This window comes from Acartia tonsa, chromosome 5 (genome assembly GCF_053477335.1).
Source record: "Acartia tonsa isolate MP-2025a chromosome 5, ASM5347733v1, whole genome shotgun sequence".
In the NCBI taxonomy this organism is placed as follows: domain Eukaryota; kingdom Metazoa; phylum Arthropoda; class Copepoda; order Calanoida; family Acartiidae; genus Acartia; species Acartia tonsa.
In genome coordinates this window covers 32,845,083-32,865,135 of record NC_137264.1, presented here as the reverse complement: position 1 = coordinate 32,865,135, position 20,053 = coordinate 32,845,083, and the positions used below count along the sequence as shown (strand labels likewise).

The 20,053-nt window shown below is 31.8% G+C and overlaps 1 protein-coding gene across 1 annotated transcript; it reads right to left on the bottom strand.

Annotated features, from left to right (window-relative positions):
- Positions 1-132: 132 nt before the first annotated feature.
- Positions 133-12,214, bottom strand: LOC145319956 (uncharacterized). Its single transcript, XM_080162355.1, has 11 exons — positions 12,160-12,214; positions 11,902-12,000; positions 11,386-11,446; positions 10,915-10,950; positions 10,238-10,340; positions 5,806-5,885; positions 3,019-3,096; positions 2,646-2,706; positions 1,812-1,866; positions 1,237-1,299; positions 133-588 (listed from the first exon to the last, which is right to left on the bottom strand). Exons 3-11 carry the CDS (start codon positions 11,432-11,434, stop codon positions 547-549), a joined length of 567 nt encoding a protein of 188 aa, XP_080018481.1. The 5' UTR covers positions 11,435-11,446; positions 11,902-12,000; positions 12,160-12,214; the 3' UTR covers positions 133-546.
- Positions 12,215-20,053: the final 7,839 nt, after the last annotated feature.

The following is a 20,053-nucleotide window of genomic DNA, read 5'->3' as shown; positions in this document are numbered from 1 at the left end:
GACTGTGCATCCACAGCTCTGTAGATATGGAATAGTAATAACTTCTACATTTATGGTATGACCATCCATCCACAACTCTGTAGATATGGAATAGTAATAATTTCTACATTTATGGTGTGACCGTCCATCCACAGCTCTGTAGATATGGAATAGTAATAATTTAACAGGTATTATCAGAATGTTGGGACACCAATTTTAAAATATTTCTCTCATTAATGCTATTTTTACTGAGAAAGGAGCCATTGGACTCTAAATTACACTGCCTCCAAATTTGTATAACTAAATTCTCTTATCGTTAGCTCAAAATTTTTTAACGAATTTTGACTAGTTTCAACCTGGTAGTGTCCAAACTTTACCACATACAAATAATCTAATATACAAAATGGGGTAATTATGTTCATCGTCATTGGGAAATGTATATCAGTTATCGCCATTTGTCTTATCCCTTAAAATCCCAGAAATTTATTTGCTCAATTTTCTTATCTTTTGAGCTTCGCTTTTTATGCGTGTTGTAATTCTTGTTTATTGGCATTTTTATAATTCTTGTTATTCTGGACTATCCGAGTTCTCACTCTCACTTGTTACTTCCTAAGAAAAAAAGAAAATTTAAAATAAAACTTTTTATGTTAAACTAGCGATTAAGCCCTCTTGAGGCACTTCGAGGAGGGGTGAAGACACCCTCCTCTCTTAATTTTGATTACAAAAAGAAAAAATATCTTTTTACTAGAGCCGGAGAGTGGTGGAACCGTTTAAAAAAAATACTTATGGTCTATCCTTCAAAGCGCTTCACTGTAAAGAAGAACCATATAGGTTTAGCGGTTAGCCAGATCCTTCGGAAGAAACAACCAGACAAACGTCTTGTTACTTTTATCTAAACTAGCGGCTACGCCCCTAGAGGCCTCTAGGGGCACTTGAGGAGGAGAGAGTCGAATTTAATAACCCAATTTCTTATTTTAGATTTTAAAAGAAAAGTAAAAAAAGAATTTGGCTGCCCCCCTCCCTCATTTTTAATTTTAGATAAAAAATTTTACAATTTTTTTTTGAGGGGGGTATTTTTCATTTTTTGGGGGGGTTGGGGGTGTCCCACTCCCCAAGAAAATAGTTATAAACCTTCCCGGGACCCATGAGAAGCTACCCTGTAAAGGAGAACCCGATCGGTTCATCGGTTAGCGAGATCCTTCGGAAGAAACAACCAGACAAACGTCTTGTTACTTTTATATAAATATCTATCTATACCTTTAATTGTCTGAAGTTATCACTTCTATTTTCATCTTGGCACCAACTATCTTCATCAGTATCCTAAAACAAGGACAATTAAAACAAAACAGTTTTTGCAGCGCAGCATCTAGACATCTAGCATCTACTATGTTCATCCTAAGTTCATCCATTTAACTGCACGAATGTCCGAATGTATGAATTATGTAGCTTGGTGTATTTTTTAAAAGTATCTTGTTCTATTTCATATACTAAAAGATTGTATTGAATTATGGTTGTGGTGGTTAGGGATGAGATACAAACAGTGGGGTACACTGGGATTTCAGGGCTTGGAATTTAGCATAAGGACGCCTGTACTAAATTTATATTCCTTTGATTTTCTACAACAACTATATAATTATCTTATAATTTTTGGAAAGTTGATTTCAAGATGATTAAGATGATTATTTGAGTATCAGATAGTTAATTGCAAACACAGACCTCCCCTTTTTTATAAGAAATGAAATGTATATAGAGGCGGAGGTTGTAGTAGCTTTTTTTTTTATCTAACCCCAGTGGGGACCTTGAGAGAAACCGCCATAAAAAATTATGTTTACCTCTTCATCACTACTTTCATATAAATATTGTTGCATATCTTCTCCCATACTTGTCCTACATAAATTAATTTGGAAATTTTGGTTGCAAAGTTGCGCTATTATTTACTTTGTCGGTCCGTTCGTCAGTCTGTCATTCAGTCCGTAACGCAATGAAAATGCCATTTCCTCAGCTGCTATTAGTATACAACTTATATATAATAGATCTACCGTTCAACAACGCACTCTCACCCCCTCTCTCTCTCTCTCTCTCTCTCCACCGAAAATATGTTCTATAAATAATATTCGTTTTTGCATCCATTTTTTTATATTTTGGGACTTATTATCATTCTTGTAAGTAGCAAAGCTACTCTAATATCCGTCCGTCCGTATTGCTATGGCAAAAATGTATTTTCATCAGCGGCTATTTAAGATTTACAGCTTATTTTATTGGTAAAGATACCCCTTACCAAAGGGCATTTATAACAGGGATCGGAAGCCGCGCGTAAGCCGCGTGTAAGCCTCAGTGAAATCGTCATTTTATCACTATAAAATTTAGCTGGATGTATAAAACTGTCTCTTTAGTAGACAATCCTTCTTTCAAAAATTTCTTTTTCTGCTCACAAGCAGGTTTAAAACTGAGGCTTATGCGCGGCTGAGGCGCGGCTTCCGAACCCTGATTTATATAATTTACTTGGTACGTCAGTATGTTGTTCATACTTGAAATAACATTTGTTTTTGTTTCGTGATTTGCTTTTCAATTCACTTTGTCCGTTTGTCCATTCAGTATTTTTTTGTGATTTGCTTTTTTTGGATGTTGGCATCTTTGTTAAATTGCATAATAAAATTAGAAGTTACCATGCATCTATTCTATCAGTATGAAAAGGGCTGCGGGCATGGCCACTATGGTGAGCTACAGCTAAAATATAATTCAATTATTAAATTTCTATTATTTTGGTGGAAGTTTTTTAGGTAAAATTTCTCATAAGGGCTCAGTTCCATGCGTGATGGAGGCTACCTCCTTCGGCATATTATTTTGTTTAATATTTTGTTTCAAGGGGGTCAAAAAGCTGAAAACTATTACATGTCCTTAAGATAATTTTTTCTATAAAGAATGACCAAAATAGACCTGTTGTTAACGAGATCTTAAGTTTCAGACAGACGGACGGATAGACATTTTTCTACTTTGTATTATAGATAATCTAAAGAAAAGAATGTTTGTGATATTTACCTAAGGCTAAAGAAAATATTTCTACGGAATTTTCCTTCTTTTTTGGAGTTTTTCTTCGTCGCTCGATAGCTTTTCTTACTACAAATAAACAAAATACTTTTATTTTATTCTTTAGAACAAATCAAAGGTATAATAAATGATTTTGCAACACAAGATATTGTATGTCAGAAATCTTGATGAATACGTCATTGGAAGGGGTACGTAGGGGCTATAAAAATGGTTAAAACCCATCTTTAAAAAATTAAATCTAAAAATAAATTAGCCTAAAACCATCACTGGACCTATGTGAAGCTTCTCAAATTGGAAAACCTAATCGATTCTGTAGTTATTGAAATCTTAGGCTTCAGATAAATGTTACAGATTTATAGAAGAGGAAAGGCTTTTACCACCAAATATTTTCTTTTTTTTTGGGGGGGGGGGGAGATTTTTATCTCGGTGCTAAATAGTCTAAAAGTTGCACAGGACTAGTACTAGAATAGATGTTCAGTGATCGTAAAGAAAGAGAGTAAAATGATGACAAGAATGATATGATACACAATAGAAAATCATGACATAAAAATGTCTTTTTTTATTATGACATACCGACGGACCAGCCGATAAAATCCTATTTTCTTCATATCCTTCAAGAATGGCGGACAGAGAGGCAACGTAAATTACAGAGTAGCTTCGCTTCCGAAAATATATTATTTTGTAAATCACTATTACCTATATGTAAGATATTAGTATATTACATTGTATAAATAAATGTAAATGTTATCAATAAGAATATCATATTGTAGTTATATGTAAACAAAACAAGTATGATTATTGATTATATATAGCGAAACTAATAAATAAATAATGGCGTTACTAGTATTTCTTGAGTAAAATCCCTAAGGTTTTATTTGTCTGAAGCTTTCAATAGATATTGAGCCAATGGAGTTCTACCATATTTCCCAGGATGGTTTTGTGCTGTTTGTTTTTAGATCAAAGTCTTGGAATGGTTTTAGGCTATTTTTTCAAGTAAAAGAGACTATAGGCCAAATCTTATTAAATTTCTAGCCTAGGATTTGGAATTTCCTAGATATATTTCCAAGATATAAAGGAAAAGCCTTAGGAAACTATATCTCGTAGGCTAGCCTGGAGTTTGTACCAATATTTATTTCTAACATGTAATACTTTTAGATAGCTGTAAAGTAGAAGCGCTCAAAATATAGTAAAAAATTAAACAATCTATTAAAAATTGTCTTACTTTTCTATTAGACTTTTATTTTATTATCTTATTTAGAAAAATTAAAAATGTACGCACATTTCCTTATTAAACAGAAGCTTCCCTTTTATGACTAAAAATGTAAAAATAATCCTGGCTTGATTATATTCTCATTTCATTATATAACCTATATTATCATAAATTGACTATATTATAGTTATACTCATTTATATTATATACTTGCAGCGGCTACGCCCCTAGAGTCATCTAGGGGCCCTTGGGTTGGGTGGGAAGTCGATCCCCTCTTTAAATTGAAGTTTTAAAAAGAAAAAATGAAGAAATTTTTTTTGGTGAACGGGTCATTTTTTTTCTATGGGTGATTTCTCTGGCGAGGGTGGTGGTACCCTCCCTCAAAATAGTTATAAACCTTCCCAGGACGACCTATGAGAAGCTACCATGAAAAGAGAAACCATATCGGTTCAGTGTTTAGCGAGATACTTCGGTACACACTCACACAGACACACACATATCCTGTTGATTTATTAAAAGGATTACTAGCGGGTGCGCCCCAAGTATTTAGGGGCTTTCTATTCAAAGGGGTTTTAAGAGTTTCTTATGAGGTTGATATTTTCCCTGAAGCTAGAACATATTAGTCAATTTGTTGAAATACTTTTGAACTCTAAATTTATTCAAATTTGCTCAGAATTAAAATTGAAATGTTAAATTAATCAACCAAAATTTGGATAGAATTTCCTTTTCTCGGGTGTTTTAATACCCCCCCCCCCCCCCACCCAAAAAAAAACATCCAAACTTTCGATCGTCCTTGGAAAACATATGTGGAGGATTGACCCTACGTCATACTCTCAAGTGCCCTAACACAATAAACTAACAGTTTTAATTTAATTAGAACTTGATTTTTGCTTTACCTAATCAATTCAGGAATATCTTCCCTTACTTTATTTAGTGGTGTAGCTTACTCTCAAAATGCAGGATTGTCCATAACTTTGGGATTTGTGCTCATTTTAAAAACGTGTTTTGATATTTTTTATGAAGGCTATGGTTACACATGTTTAAAAATGCTTAAAACGTTGTAACAATGAATTAGATAATACACATAAATCCCCAATGATGAAAAGCAAAATTATCCCTTATGTAGATTGAAATAATTGGTTAAAAAGTTAAAAAATTAATCTATTTTGTAGGTTTTTTAAAAGATCATTTTTATGATGTTTTTTTTTATCCCAAATGCAATGAATTTGGACATACGAAATTTAATACAAAACATTTCCAGATTCTAAAGAATCTAACATAAAAACTATATGGTGCTTTCCCTATTTGTGCCAAGCCACCCTAAACTCATACCTTATCTTTAAAATAAATTGGACATAAGCGTGGGGGGGGGGGGGGGGGGGAAGGGAAGTGGTTAGTAACCGAGGATCCACCAGAGCCTAACCAACCCAGATTTGAAGTAAAACAAAAATATGAAAAAGTAACCCGGTCCTCCTTATTTTTAATTTATTTGAAAAAAAGGGAAAGGGGGTTTCTTATTGAGAGAAATCGCCAATTATAATTTTTTAATGGAGAAAACTAAATATTACCTAAAGCTGGACTGTATTTAACATTTTGAACGATTTTTCTGGCAATGCACGGAGACCTCCAGGGCACGTAGCGCCGTTCACTAAAACAAAACAAGAAAGATAATATCCAAAGTTAGCAAGCATAAAAAATTAATCAGTAAACCTTAAAAATGCCTAAACTTATTTTAGATAAAACTTTTATCTAAAATTTCATGATCATTAATTTTCTGCGGCAGCGATATAAGGCAGTCACCGGCTGCCGCTGGTCGTTTAAAGTTTCCTGTAGACCTGGAGGATCATACCTGGAAATTAAACCTGGCTTGAACACTTATAATCTGTATTATATTTCACTATTACATATAAGATATTTTAGTATTTTGTTAGCTTTTAGTGATTTGTGGCAGTACATGATAAACTGGTGTAAGATCCAAGTAAAGTAAATCCATTTAGTCCGACCAATTATAATATTTTATTGGATCTTTTTAATCATTGGTAGGTTATATATATTTTAGATGAAAGTCAGTATATCTAAATAACTATTTAAAAATAAAAGCCCCCTCAAAAAATTCAACTAGTTTTTTTTTGAAATTAGAGCCATTAGTTGAAAGAAAAAATAAATTTAAATAACTCAAGAAAATTTTCTTTAAATTTAGATTTTAGAGAAAACGAATATTAATATTTAATGCTTACCAAATATCTCAACGATGAATTTTATAAAAAAAATATTTTAAAATTTTAAATATATTTGTATGAAAAGCTTCTCCAGAATAGTTTGATTTTATACCAAAACGTTTTTAGTTTTACTTTCCTTAATTTGATTTCCATTAATATTAACTTTCAAAAATCATAAAAACATTTTGTAAATTAGGATCCCAGCATAATAATATCACATCGTATCAAAAACAGGTTTCCGCGGAAATTAACATGAAAAATCTTAAGATTAAAATCAGATCTGTTAGCTCTGAGGGGCCAAAGGTCCGTCCTAACAAAACTGGTATAACTTTTAAGATATTTTTTTAATATTTGTGCCAAATTGTCTGTAATACGATGCCATACATTATTTTTAAGTATAATTTAGAACCGGTTCTAATCCAGTGGATATTAATCGATTTCGAAGCCATGCGGAAAATTTAAATTACTTTAAAAATATAAATAAAGTACAGTTTTTAAGTTTCTAACAATTGTTGAAATCTTTACAGAAAAGTTATTTTAGACTTGACAAATTTTAAAAGTTTATTTTTGAAACTTTGCTGAAATGCAAATATTGTTTTATTCATCTTCTGAATTCATTTCTTTTTTAATGTGCATTCACTTCCACATTTTGTCATATAACCGACAGACCGACGGACGAAGTAAGTTGTTCACTGGATGCTCAATTAGGAAAGGGTTATCTCTACAAAAAAAAACAGCAATTTATCTTAAATAGTAGCTGTATCGACAGGGAACCTGTTTCTTGTGTCTTTTTGTTGTGCACTTATTTGAAAATCCTTTTCCTTGTTTAATCTCTAATACAGAGGTTTTGACGACGACCTTAACCGGTGAACCAAGCAAAATCCTAAGTGCAGCATTGTTTGGGAAGCGTGCGTGTCTCCCGGAGCGAGCTTCTTTGTCTATCGGAGAAAGAACGTGGTACGATGTGTGTTTTTCATCTGTAAAAGAATCGCCACTACGTTGCTGGCAGTATAAGATCTCCATTCGCCCGCCTGGCGAAACAGCAGCCGAGAAAATAGCATTTTTCCTTTAGCGTTACTAACTGACATAAATACACATACTCAACTGATTAGAAGCTAAGGTTAAAATCATAATTAATGTGAATAACCTTAAAACTAATCAATTTATAGGACAGAGTCTTTCTTTCTTATGATTATGCATAGAATGGGAAATATGTGCTATAAATTTCGTCTTATGTTCTTGTTCAAAATGCTAACATGTTCATCATCATTTGTTTGTTTGTTTGTGAATTGATATGCATTAAAAGTTTTATGTTTTGATATTTGACATTCTGAAGAATTGCTATTCTATTGATGGCAAATGTGTAATGTATTGCGGATGTGATGTGTAAGTATATGAAAAGGGTAGTTCCTAATCAATCCTGGCCCCTCGAAGCTAAATTCAAAAGGTTTTTGCATTCGTACAGGAAGTTAGGTATAAGCAAATACATATTTGACGATTTTTATCTAATTGTAGTTTATTCTAAATATAGATACCTAGTTTATCACAGAAACACTCCTTAGTTTTTCATTTTTTTGTCATCACTTTGGGTCAGGTTAACTTATTTTCGGTACTGTTTAGCTATAGCCCCGTAGGATTATGAATCTACAAGCAAAGGCCCCGCAGGGTATGGGACATTCCACAGGTACATATATGAACAAACTACCCTTCACTGATTCCAATTTCTTCAATAACAAAGGGAGTCATTACTCGATAGAAACTTTGATGTTCATATAACACCTTATTAAGTACCCTAGTTATAGAGAAGCAGCGCTTCTGATAAGATTATACAAAAATAAGTGGAAATCAAATAGATTCATTATGGTCCAATTGGCGGCCCTTAGTAGGAGCCAAGGTGCTCTATGATTCAAAATGTCCGTAGCACCCTAACACTCCATCCGTATATCCATAACACTCGGATTTCTTCTGATATAAGATAAACTTCATATGAAGATTCTTATAACAATTCAGCATCTATTCTATATCTTATTGTGTTTTTGTCTGAATAAAACTTTGTAGAAAAATAGTTATTCATTGAATCGTATAAAAGACAGCTTCCGCGGATATTAAAATTAAAACTTTTAAGATTAAAACTATTTTATGAGCATTGTGGGGCCGAAGCCCCTAAATAACAAAACTGGTATTTTTAATTTAATATTTGTGGAAAATATTCTGTAATACTATGCTACACGGGATTTTTCCGAATGGCTGTAAACCGGTTTTAATCCAGCGGATATTAAAATGTTTCAAAGCAATGCAATGCTGAAAAAAATGATTACTTTTTCAATATGAGATAATTTCGTCTGAAATGACAATCTACTCTGTAACTTATTTTGTTCGTCCATACGAATGGCTTTCCAAATTGATTATTTTTCACTTTATACTTCTGTTCCTCGCTACATATGGATGCAGTTATCCTTTTATCTACATATAAGCTTGCTGCCATGGCTAATTAGATTGTGCAAAATTATCTTAGATACAAAAATAACTAGTAAATCTTTTGTACATCAGTAGCACAGCAAATACAAGAAAGGATAAATTATACAGTAGCTAAAAGAGTAATTTAATTATAGTAAGGTAAAATAAAGAACACTAAAGGATGAGACAATACACGATAAATTGATAAACATACATCTCCAATGATGAGAAACAAAATTACTCCTTTTGTAGATTAAAATCATTGGTTGAAATTTTTTTAACAATGCTAGTTCAGAATCAAAACATCAAAATTGAATAATTTTCTCCGACGTGTTTCTTTATTTTTGGTTACCAGTACAATTAACAGTCCAATGTCCCCTCCCTCCCTGATTTCTATACCTAGCAAGCGTGCGGATAGACAGACTCGAGTTATAGAGTAGCTATTCAACTTTAAAGATTAGAAACCATAGGATTATTCTGTCATATTTATATTTAGAAATATAAAATAAACAACATTTATAAGTTGCACAACATTGCAAGTGGAAGAAAATATCATAATATCTAAAAAGACCACAGATAGATGAGATACTTAATGGCTAAAGTAATATTATAACAGCTGAAAAAATAACATTTCTCAAGTACAGCTGAAATTTCCAGACCATTGAACATAAGCCATTTAGAACAGATTCACTGTTGCTTTCCTTCAAAGTGGCTCGCAAGCACAGAAACACCGCCCAAAATGTACAGAACAAGGAACATTATAGAGCAACTTCACCTCTAACAATGATGAAAACATCCATAAGCAACGAAGCAGAAACAAAAATATCGCTGGACAAACGTCAATATCATGAAATACCTATAAACCTTTTTATATTAAACAATTTTTTTTTGTAGCATGAACAACAGACCGACAGATCAATAAAATTATATAAAAAATGCTCTGTAGGACAGGGAATCTCTACAGTCGTCTGTCTTGAACAGCAGCTGAGAAATTGGCATTTCTTAGAGACAGGCGGACAGACGGAAAGACTATGGAGCAGCTTTTCCTCTAAAAAGTTGAAATATGATTGGCTTTACATGGAATTTGGGTGGCTTATTTTTTTCCAGGATAAATGCAACAAAAAGATTATTTATCCAAGTTCAGGTAGAAAGGGTACTATCATTGACACTGGTACCCAAAGTTTCATAAAAATTGAAGGTGGAAAGCTGTCATTTTCCATTTCCCTCAAGTGGCCTTAGAGGCCTCAGGGGCGTAGCCGCTAGTATAAATTTAGTATTAATTTATAATTTATACTAAGAAATATTAATTTAAAAGAATTCTTACCTTTCATTTTCTGAAGCATCATAATCAGACTCATTTTCTTCGATATCTTCTGTTCCAGAATCATTCTCACCAACTGTGTCGTCAATATAACCAACTACTTGACCTATATAATTTGTACTTTGTAGTGTATTATTCAAGAGACATAACCCCCCCCCCCCTTACTTTTTTTTTATTTTTCTTCAGTAACAAAGTCCAAAACCTTAAAATAAATCTTTTAAAGCGAAGCTTTTATATAATTAGGGTCAGTCCGTATTTAACTCTGTCCGTCCGTAACAGTTGGATCTAATCGTTTTTATTGAAATATTAGAATTGTCGTAGTGTTTCCTTTAACAGTTAGGTATGATTTAGAAAGCGTTACCAAAATGTCATGTTGATCTTTTTTGACCTAATTCTTTATGTGATATTTGGAATACTGACTCCTAGGACAACAAAGTACAATATTATAAGCCTAAATCAAGTCCTAAAAGTGTATGTCTTTTAAACAGTATCATGTATTTAACATTTTTGCAACAAATTTACGTACAATTTTGTGAAATACATTTATATTCTGCTTATTAAGTTTTGACACTTCAAGAGTTCATGTTCGTTTGTCCTAGTGTTTTAGAGCTTCACTTTTAGGGATTTTGTCATCCATGTTATTTATCAAATAACCTTATTACAGATGAAAGAAATCTTACCTTTTTCATAATTATGTGATTTTGATGAAAGCTTTTCTAAAATACAAATTAATTATTAGATATTTTATTTACAAGTGTCAACAAGAAAATTTTATTTTTAGCAATTATACATTAAATTAAAATATATTAGCAGTTGACTTTTAGCCAGGGACATATCCAAATTTATGATATAAATAAAAATGTGTCTAGGAACAATAGAAAGCTTTCCTAAAATGTAAAATTCCATCAATTCAAAGGATATCTAAATCTTAACTTGATATGATACTAAGAGTTATGCAACTAGAGGCCTCTTTTTGCATCTTTTTCTAGTAATAATTTCTCTTCGGAGGGTGATGGTATCAAATCTTTCTTGGACCTATAGGAAGCTACACATTGAAGGAGAACTATATCATTATAGCGGTCAGCAAGATCCTTTGCTACACAAACAAAAACAAACATCTTATTACTTTTATAGAGGGATAATTAATTTACCTAAGTCAGTAACACAAAGCTGTAGTAGTCTGCCCTTTAAATTAAACATGTTGCCATTTGCCTAAAAAGTTTATGGAATAGATTTTTACAGATTTTTTAAAAACTTTTATAGAATTTAAGATAATTGTTTTTTTTGCTGATATTTTTGGTTATTTTTGTACATAAATATTATAGTCAGGGATCTTGAGAGATAAGACAATGGACGATAAAATAATGTACATCCCAAAAGATGATAAACAAAATTATTGATTCTGTCGATTAGAATTATTGGTTGAAAATTCGGACACTACTAGTTTATATGATAAAATAGATCATTGAATATATAAACCCAAAGTTTTTAGAGAAAGTAATGAGAAATTGTGTTTTTTTTACTTTGGGTATAAGTATGATTTAAAGTCCAATGCCCCCTCTCTCCCTATTTATAACTATTTGTTAATAATAATATTTCTGCCCTTAAAGCTCCAAGCTACAAATAAATTTTAAAATTATTTTTATATAAATAACAGTATATCATACCTTAAATAATTCAAGTTTAAGTTTGATCACATTTTTATTACACCATACAAATAAAACGTTTAATTGAAATGATCTTTTAATTGCTTCTCACAGCATTATCTAAAAAAGTAGATTATAGAAAAAATCGAACTTTTTATGTGTATGTTTTTGAAATTAAAAAAATTTACATTTAGTTATGATATATTTATTTGATTTTTAGTTGATATAAGATTTTAAAATTACACCACACTGAAACACTTAAAATGAACATGAGAATACCGTATCAAGAACAGTTTAGTCTGTGTGTTGACAGCTGGCTGTATTGTCATGAACTAAGATAACTTTGAAAGTGTTGATATTGGCAAAGATTCAATCCCCTTCCCTCCCCTCCATCCTCTTAAAATCTTAAACAATCAACCATTATGTATATGTATAGCAGGCCTCTCCTCTTATAACACCCCAATCTCATATCATCCCCACTTTATCCCATCTTAAATAAAAAAATCTTGAAAATAATCCCCCTCCCCCCCCCCCCCGTCCAGCTTCCAATACCCTTTTTCTCTGATCTCCCTATATCTCTCGGAAGAGTTGGGTGTGTGAATAATCCTCCGGTAAATGAGCGGAGGTAGATGATGATGGGCCCTTGGCTCCGGACAGATTAAGAGTGTGCCAAAACTCCTTTCCGAGGTGGACAAAATAAACGGAGAATTTCTGCCCTTTGTACAATGTAAATATATATAACAAATTGAAATGCATTTTACAAAAAGGCAATTTAGATGAAAAACTATCTGTAAATAACAAGATTTTTGATTTTATGAAATTTAAACATGTTATCCTTATAATAAAGTAAAAGGAGTTTTTTTTTTTTGTACCAATGGATCTCGCTAATTGCTGAACTGATAGGGTTCTCATTTACAGTGTAGCTTCTCATAGGTACAGGGAAGGTTTATAACTATTTTCGGGAAGGGTACCACCACCCTCCTAAGAGAAATCACAAAAAAATCTTTGACTTGAACAAAACATAGACATGAAAATTTTTAATATTCAAGAGACTTTAATGCATTATAAAAAAAATAAAAAAAACACATTTAAAGTGCCACTAGAGGCCTATAGGGGCATAGCCAATTGTTGAGTATAATTTGATAAAACAATGTTAATTTTACAGTTTTTAATTGCTTACATTGTAAAATATTATCCTTATAATAAAGTAACCGGATTTCTGTTTGTGTGTCTGTACCAAAGGATCTCGCTAACCACTGAACCGAACGGGTTTTCCTTTACAGGGTAGCCTCTCATAGATCCAGGGAAGGTTTATAACTATTTTGGGGGAGGGTACCACTACCCTCCCAAGAGAAAATTATTTTTTTTAAAACTAAAATAAAAAATCTAAATTAAAATAATAAGTTTTGGGATTCAACTACCCCCGTCCTCAAGTGCCCCTAGAGGCCTCTAGGGGCGTTGCCGCTAGTAATTCTATAAAGTGTAATTAATCATTCATGTTTGACTACAAAAACTTGAAAGTTTAAATGAACACAGTAATAGTGTCTGACTCATTATGACGTAACAAAAAAAAATTAGCCAATGAGAGGCCGTTATTGACTTATGGTAAAATTTAAAGTGGCCTCTCATTGGCTATTTTTTTTGTTACGTCATAATCAGTGAGACACTATTACTGTGTTCGTTTAAATCATTGACAAATTAATATTTCTTGGCCATCTATATTTCATTATATCTTTTGTAGTTGAAGAATAAAGAGGAGGAAGGAAGGAAAAAGAAAACTTTTAATCAAAAGGAAAACTTTACTGATCAGAGAGATCCCTTTAACAAGGATTGGGAGCCATTTCACAGAGTTGCCATTTACTAACTTTTACAACCTTTATTTAAAGTTTATGGTTATCATATAGATTGTGGTTTAATGTATTTAATAAATAATTGGCATTTAAGCTTAAAAATAAAATTATTGTGATTTTTTTATATTTAAACATAATATTTATATTTGCAAAACCTATTAAATAAGACTGTCATATTTGAATTGCAGTTTTTAAATGTAGAAAAGAATTGACACATTTTTGTATCTTTTCTTATTCTTGTTATACTGACATTTTGTTTAACTTGTTAAGAAGTTCAAAAACTTTTGCAGTTTCTTTTGAATAAAAACTGATGACTTTTGCAATCTTTTAATGGATTCAAAACAGAAAAGCTTGACAAAACTTGATATTTTTAAAATAATAAATTTTGAATGTTTTATGTAATTTGATTAAAGTTTTGGGATAAAAAAGAAGCATATTTTTTGGGCAGTATAGGAAAAATTTAAGATCCTTGAAAATGAAAAAAAAAAAAAATACAAATATCAGATAATAAACTAATAATGATGAAAATAAATATTGTAATGTATGTCATGTATACCGGATCCAACAATGAGAAGTCTGTCTTTAAATACATAATCTTATTACAGTTGGAGTTTCAAAAACTTTCTTTTATATATTTATCTACAATGTAAAGTAGTAAGTATTTTGTTTGAAGCATAGGGTCTCAAGAATTAAAATATGGGTTAAGTTGTGTAACAGTTTGTATTTCTAGTATCATCTATTTTGCATTTTTACCAGCATTAGCTACTATTTGGTTATATTAGGGGTCTTCTTCAGTTTTGCCTTGATGATATACCTTTCACATTTTTTAATTGCTCTCTATCATTTTAACAAATAAAAAAACAGGTATTGGCATGTATCATCTAACAGCAAATGAGTGCAGCTGCAGCTTCTAATAAGCATTGCGGCTGCAGCTCAAATGGCTTTGAATAAGGTCTGGGGTTGCTGTGGCTTAGTGAGTGATGCCTAGGGTGGATGCAGCTTAGTTTACTACAAAAAATATTACTTTAAATAGTTTACTACTTCAAAAATAAGGCCTTTGAAAAAACCGGCATAATTTCTTGAAACATAAATGTCCCAGAACAGTTTTTCCAAAGCTATAAAGCATTTTATATAATTGTTTTATTTTCTATGCATAATTAAGTTTTAAAAAAATGCATTTCTCTTGAAACACCCTGTAGTTAGTTTATATAAGCTGACTGTAAAGCTTCTTTGATCTGAATGCAGCTAAAGCTGTGTCTTATAAACCCTGCCTAATGATAGGTATTAAGAACTAACTATTTAATCAATTACAAACATTTTTGAATTATTTCTTTCTGATATCAAATGATTTTATCATTATATCATAATTAGCTTTTTCTAGGCTCTCGTTTTGAATTGACTATAACAACTTTAGTTAAAGTCCTATTAATGTTCCTAACTGAAATCCTTCTCATATTGTAAGTACTTTCTTACTTCTCATATAACATAAATTCTGTTGTTTGTAAAGAGTGTAAATTCTTTTCATGAATCAACCTTATTTCTTATATATACTTTATAAAAAGGCATAATTTTTTAATTCTTTTTTTAAAAATTATCTATAATATTTTCAGCAAATAATAGAAATATTTTCCAAATTAGACTTTTTTACCTTAAATAATTGACATGTTGTGCCTACATAAATATTATTGTATTATTTGTAAGAAATTAATAATGATTCTTCTCTTTTTTATAGGATTAATTACTGATCAGTCAAAAACAATCTTCTATAATAATTACATTTGCTTAATATTCACTGTTACAAAACATGAAACATTTTATCTTAATCTAATTAAAAAGAGTAATTAAATTCTTTACATTTTTTGGTTTATCTTTTTTCTTTTTTAGATTATTATTATTATTCTTTAATGTCGACAAGCCTTTAATGGATAAAAATGTATTTATAGAGATGGGTTGACGTAAAATTAATATATTTATGATTTTAGCTAATTTTAAGATTGCAAATTTGGTTATAGCGTGTAACTTAATGGCAGCTTTGTGCTATTTTTATTTCAATTCAATACTTTTTTATTTCAATACTTTAGTAGTGAAACTTCTCTATAATTTGAAATGTCCATTTGTCCGTCTGTAAGAAATCATTAGGGGGAAACATTAATTTCTCGGCAGCTATTCAAGATGGACGTCTAGAATTTTGTGAAGATTCCCTGTATTAATGAGCATCCATTGTATGATTTACTTGGTCCAGCGGTCTATCAGTCATGAGAGACCAATTCATAACTTATACTTTGATTTTTTACTATCTAGGTATATGTTTATTTATTATAACACTGAATATCTGTTAAATAACTCACTCAGATAATCAATCAATTTTTTTGCCACTTGTGTATGTTGTCATCCTTGTCCAATCAAATAAAGTATTTTGATTTTAGGATAATTAAAAATGGGACATGTTTTAATAGTTCTTATAATCGTGCTTGTGTGCATTGTATTTATTGCAATTGTCTGCTGTTTTAACAAGGTAGTTCTAATATAAAAGAAATAGGATGTCTATATGTCTGTATGTCTGTTAAGAAGGATCTCGCTATCCGGTGTACCGATATAGATTCTATGGAAGGTACCTCCACCCTCTAAGAATAGCAATAGAAAAAAATACCCCTCCACCCAAAATTTTTTTTTAAAAACTTTATCTCTATAAAATCAAATTGAAAGTGTAGGATCTACTCCCCCCCCCCCCCCTCCTGTCCTCAATTGCCCCAAGAGACATCTACGGTTGTGGTGTAAAGAATAACACAATCTTTAAGGAAAGGTTTCGTGATGTTTTATTTAAATTATTGTATATTTCTATCAAATTGGTAATTCTTGTTTTGTTTTAGATAAATAACAGAAGGATTAATCGTTCCACTACTCCACAGAAAAAGCTTGTAAGTATTTTTATTGGTGGGGGGGGGGGGGATTTTTTTTGGAGGTAATAACCATCATTTTGAGTGTGAAATGAAGAAATTTACCTCATTTGTAAAACTAAGGGTTTTGGACCATTAAAAATAGTGGGGTTTAATAACCCTTAACCCCCTTGTACTTTACAATAAACAATTCTTAAATATGCTTTTTAAATTTTTGCTGAGTAGGATGAAAACAGGATGGAGGTATCTACAGAAAACTCTGGCCAACATGCCAGACTATCCTCGGCTACCTCTATCAACCCCTCAACTCTCGATGACACTTCTGCAAAGAATGAAGATGATACTACTGTCCATCCTGGTGTACACACCATATCAGATAAGATTCCATGTGTTCCTGTTTCTATCCTTGAGCGTAAGATGTCAGACAGTCATCCTACTCCTGGCAGAAAAATACATGGATTGCCTGTCATAAAAGAAAATTCATCTGACCTCCATGAAAAGCGTATACACGGCGTCCCTGTTTTGCCCCATAAACTGCCCGTCCGACCAGTTATCCCCAGCACCTCACGTGATTTTCCAGCCTTTCCAGTGACGCCAACTGGTGTGTCAGTAATCCCCACAGCCAGCAGCGCCCAGCAGGCCATTGTAGCCAAGACAACCTGCACCAGTGCACGTGAAATGCATATTGACGCCTGTTTTGTGACTGCTGAAATTCCACCCAAGACATGCACAGTGTCAACACCAACTGATGCATCATCAGCAAAGTCTATTTTTCCTGTAAGTGCTGCTGGCTTTCCGGTCACACCAAAGGCTTGCAAGGCTAAAGCTGAGGATAGAAGGAAACAGAAAGATCTACTTGATGTAACCTGTATCAACACAGGTACGTATGGCAAGCTTGTCAAGTCCAGTGGCAACGCCATCAAGATTTTTGATCAAGATGACAAACATAAGGATCCTTAATCTTTTTTATTTTCGTACTTACACAACACCTCAATGAACAAAGAAATAATTAATGGTTTGTTATTTACCCCCTCCCCTACCCCCAAGGGAAGGTTTACAGCTATTTTTAGGGATGTTATCTTCCACCACCATGTCAATATCGCCTCTACCCCGAACCCCAAATACCTTTTTTCTTTTTAAAATAAACTACTTCACCTTTTCCCTTAAATGCCTCTAAAGACCAATATTCTTTTTATGAGCTGATATAAAATTTATTGTTATCCTTTTAATGATAATGTTTGATTGTTTGTCTTATTGTTGGTTGATGATTGCTTTTATGGATGTGTTCATTTTTGTCATTACTTTTTAAAGTTAAAAGGTGTGTGTATTGGTAGATTAGTATGACGTAATGCTACTTTGAAATACCTAAATCTAAAATATTAAATCATATTTGTAATTTTCTGTTGTAAATTAAATACTAAAAATAAAAATTTATTGGTGTCTTAATGTTATTAATATGATAAGTATATATGTAACACTTACATTAAATGTGATATAAATGTTTATTTGTTAATATAATAAATATTTTATCCAAATTCTTCAAAATTTGTCTACAAAGATATGGACATAACAACGAAAATTTGTAATTAACGAGCAGCTTGGCTGTTCTAAAGGTATTTTTGCGTAGCTCTATGTAACTGCACGTTTAAAAAGGCTCAATTACATTTAGTTATTGAATTGCGAAGCTTATTATACAATCAAGGTAGTTCTGTCCATTCGGGCGTAAAAGATTGTTTTTTAATTAATTTACACTTCAAACCTTGAATGATGATTACAATTGAGAAAATGTAGCAACTCTTTAATAAGTAAAGTTTTTTGTCTGAATCTAAAGTCCTCGGAAATTGCAGGTCCAAATAGGTTGTACTTTTCAGGAAAGCTTTATTAATGTCTTTGGTGGTTTTAAGCATTTTTTCTGACCTCCATCACTCTCCCCGAGAGGCTAGGGGCGAAGTAAATTGTCTTTCTAGCTCTTGGTCTTTTTAGAATGGTTTTAGGCTTTTTATCTTTAAGGTTTATGCTGTGTGATGGTTTTAGACTATTTTTCTAGCCGAATTGAATACAGAGTGCCTAGATGCTAGGGGTGTATTAGTTAATGAGAAACAAGAAACGTATTAAATTTTGATTTATGATGTGAATTCAGGGAGGGAAGAATCATTGGTCCCCAAAGTTTTCTTATTCGTTGGCTCAACAACTTTGGGGGACCAAAGTGAATTTTTGATCATTAAGTTGGGTGTTCATACGTTTCAACCACTAATTGCAATCTGCAGAAGGGTAATTTTGTATCATTATTGAGGATGTGCATCAATTTATCAGCCATTGTCTTATCTCTTTAAATCCCTGATGTAAATTACAATTATATGAGCTGGTTTTCTCTTTCAGAATTTTTTCTTTATTTAGTTCTTCATAATGGTTGCTACGCAATAGTTATGCATCTTATTTTGCGAGCGTTATAAATTACAATTATATGTGAGAATATATTTTTAGTTTATTTTTATTGTTTTATTTTGTTATTTCATAAAAAAAGAATTAGCTATTATGTTTAGTTAAAAGTGTAATGAAAATCAAGAAAATTCTATATAAACAAGGATGACAACATCCATAAGTAAAGAAGAACAAAATCTATTGTGAAACAGAAGAAACAGACAAAATGAGTTATGGAGCAGGTTATCTGTTATCATAACAAAGAAAAGAGGGAGAAAATGCGAAAACTTAAAATCATGAAACCTTATAATATAAACAAAAAGCTGTTTTTTTTAAGTTTAAAATTAGCATATTTTAAACGAACTTCTGATAACTATTATAAAGTTGCTACAGGAAACACTATCCAATGTTTGAAATCGATATGACAATTTTAACATGCCTAAATTAACGACGAGAGCACTAAAAACGGACGTACGGACTGTCAGACAGAAATGCTTTGCTTCTAAACAAGGATGACAACATCCATAAAAGCGAAGCACTGAAACGGTAGGACAAACGGACATTAATACTTGTATAGTGTCTGAACTGAATAATCAGAATATAAAAGTATAAGATTCGAAGCAAAATTGTAAGTAAATTTGTTAAAAAACTGCTTGATACAGGATAATGTTAATGGACATACTTACATCTTTAGGGCTTGATTATAGAGTTGCTTTGCTTAAAATATTGTTCTTTGTTGTCCCAGGAATCAATATACCAAATATCAGATCAAACGGATAATTAGATCATATAAAAATTCGTTGTTAAAAAAGTAGAAAAATCAACATGTTTAAAATGGACGTACGGACATTCTGGTAATGATTATAGAGTTGCTACGCTTTCTAAATTGTACCTAACTATTACAGGAATTACCATGCAAAATTTGAAATCGATAGGACAATTCTAACATGCTTAAATTAACGAATAAAAGCTATTTAAAAAAGTAAAAAAATCAACATGTTTAAA

What these genes read in the sequence shown, in the direction of transcription:
- LOC145319956 (XM_080162355.1), bottom strand. Translation starts at nt 11,434, where the DNA reads ATGTTTAATTTAAAGGGCAGACTACTACAGCTTTGTGTTACTGACTTA. An exon ending in ATCACATAATTATGAAAAAG is followed by an intron (nt 10,341 to 10,914) that starts GTAAGATTTCTT and finishes CAAATTATATAG; the next exon opens with GTCAAGTAGTTGGTTATATT. An exon ending in ATAACTTCAGACAATTAAAG is followed by an intron (nt 589 to 1,236) that starts GTATAGATAGAT and finishes TTTTTTTCTTAG; the next exon opens with GAAGTAACAAGTGAGAGTGA.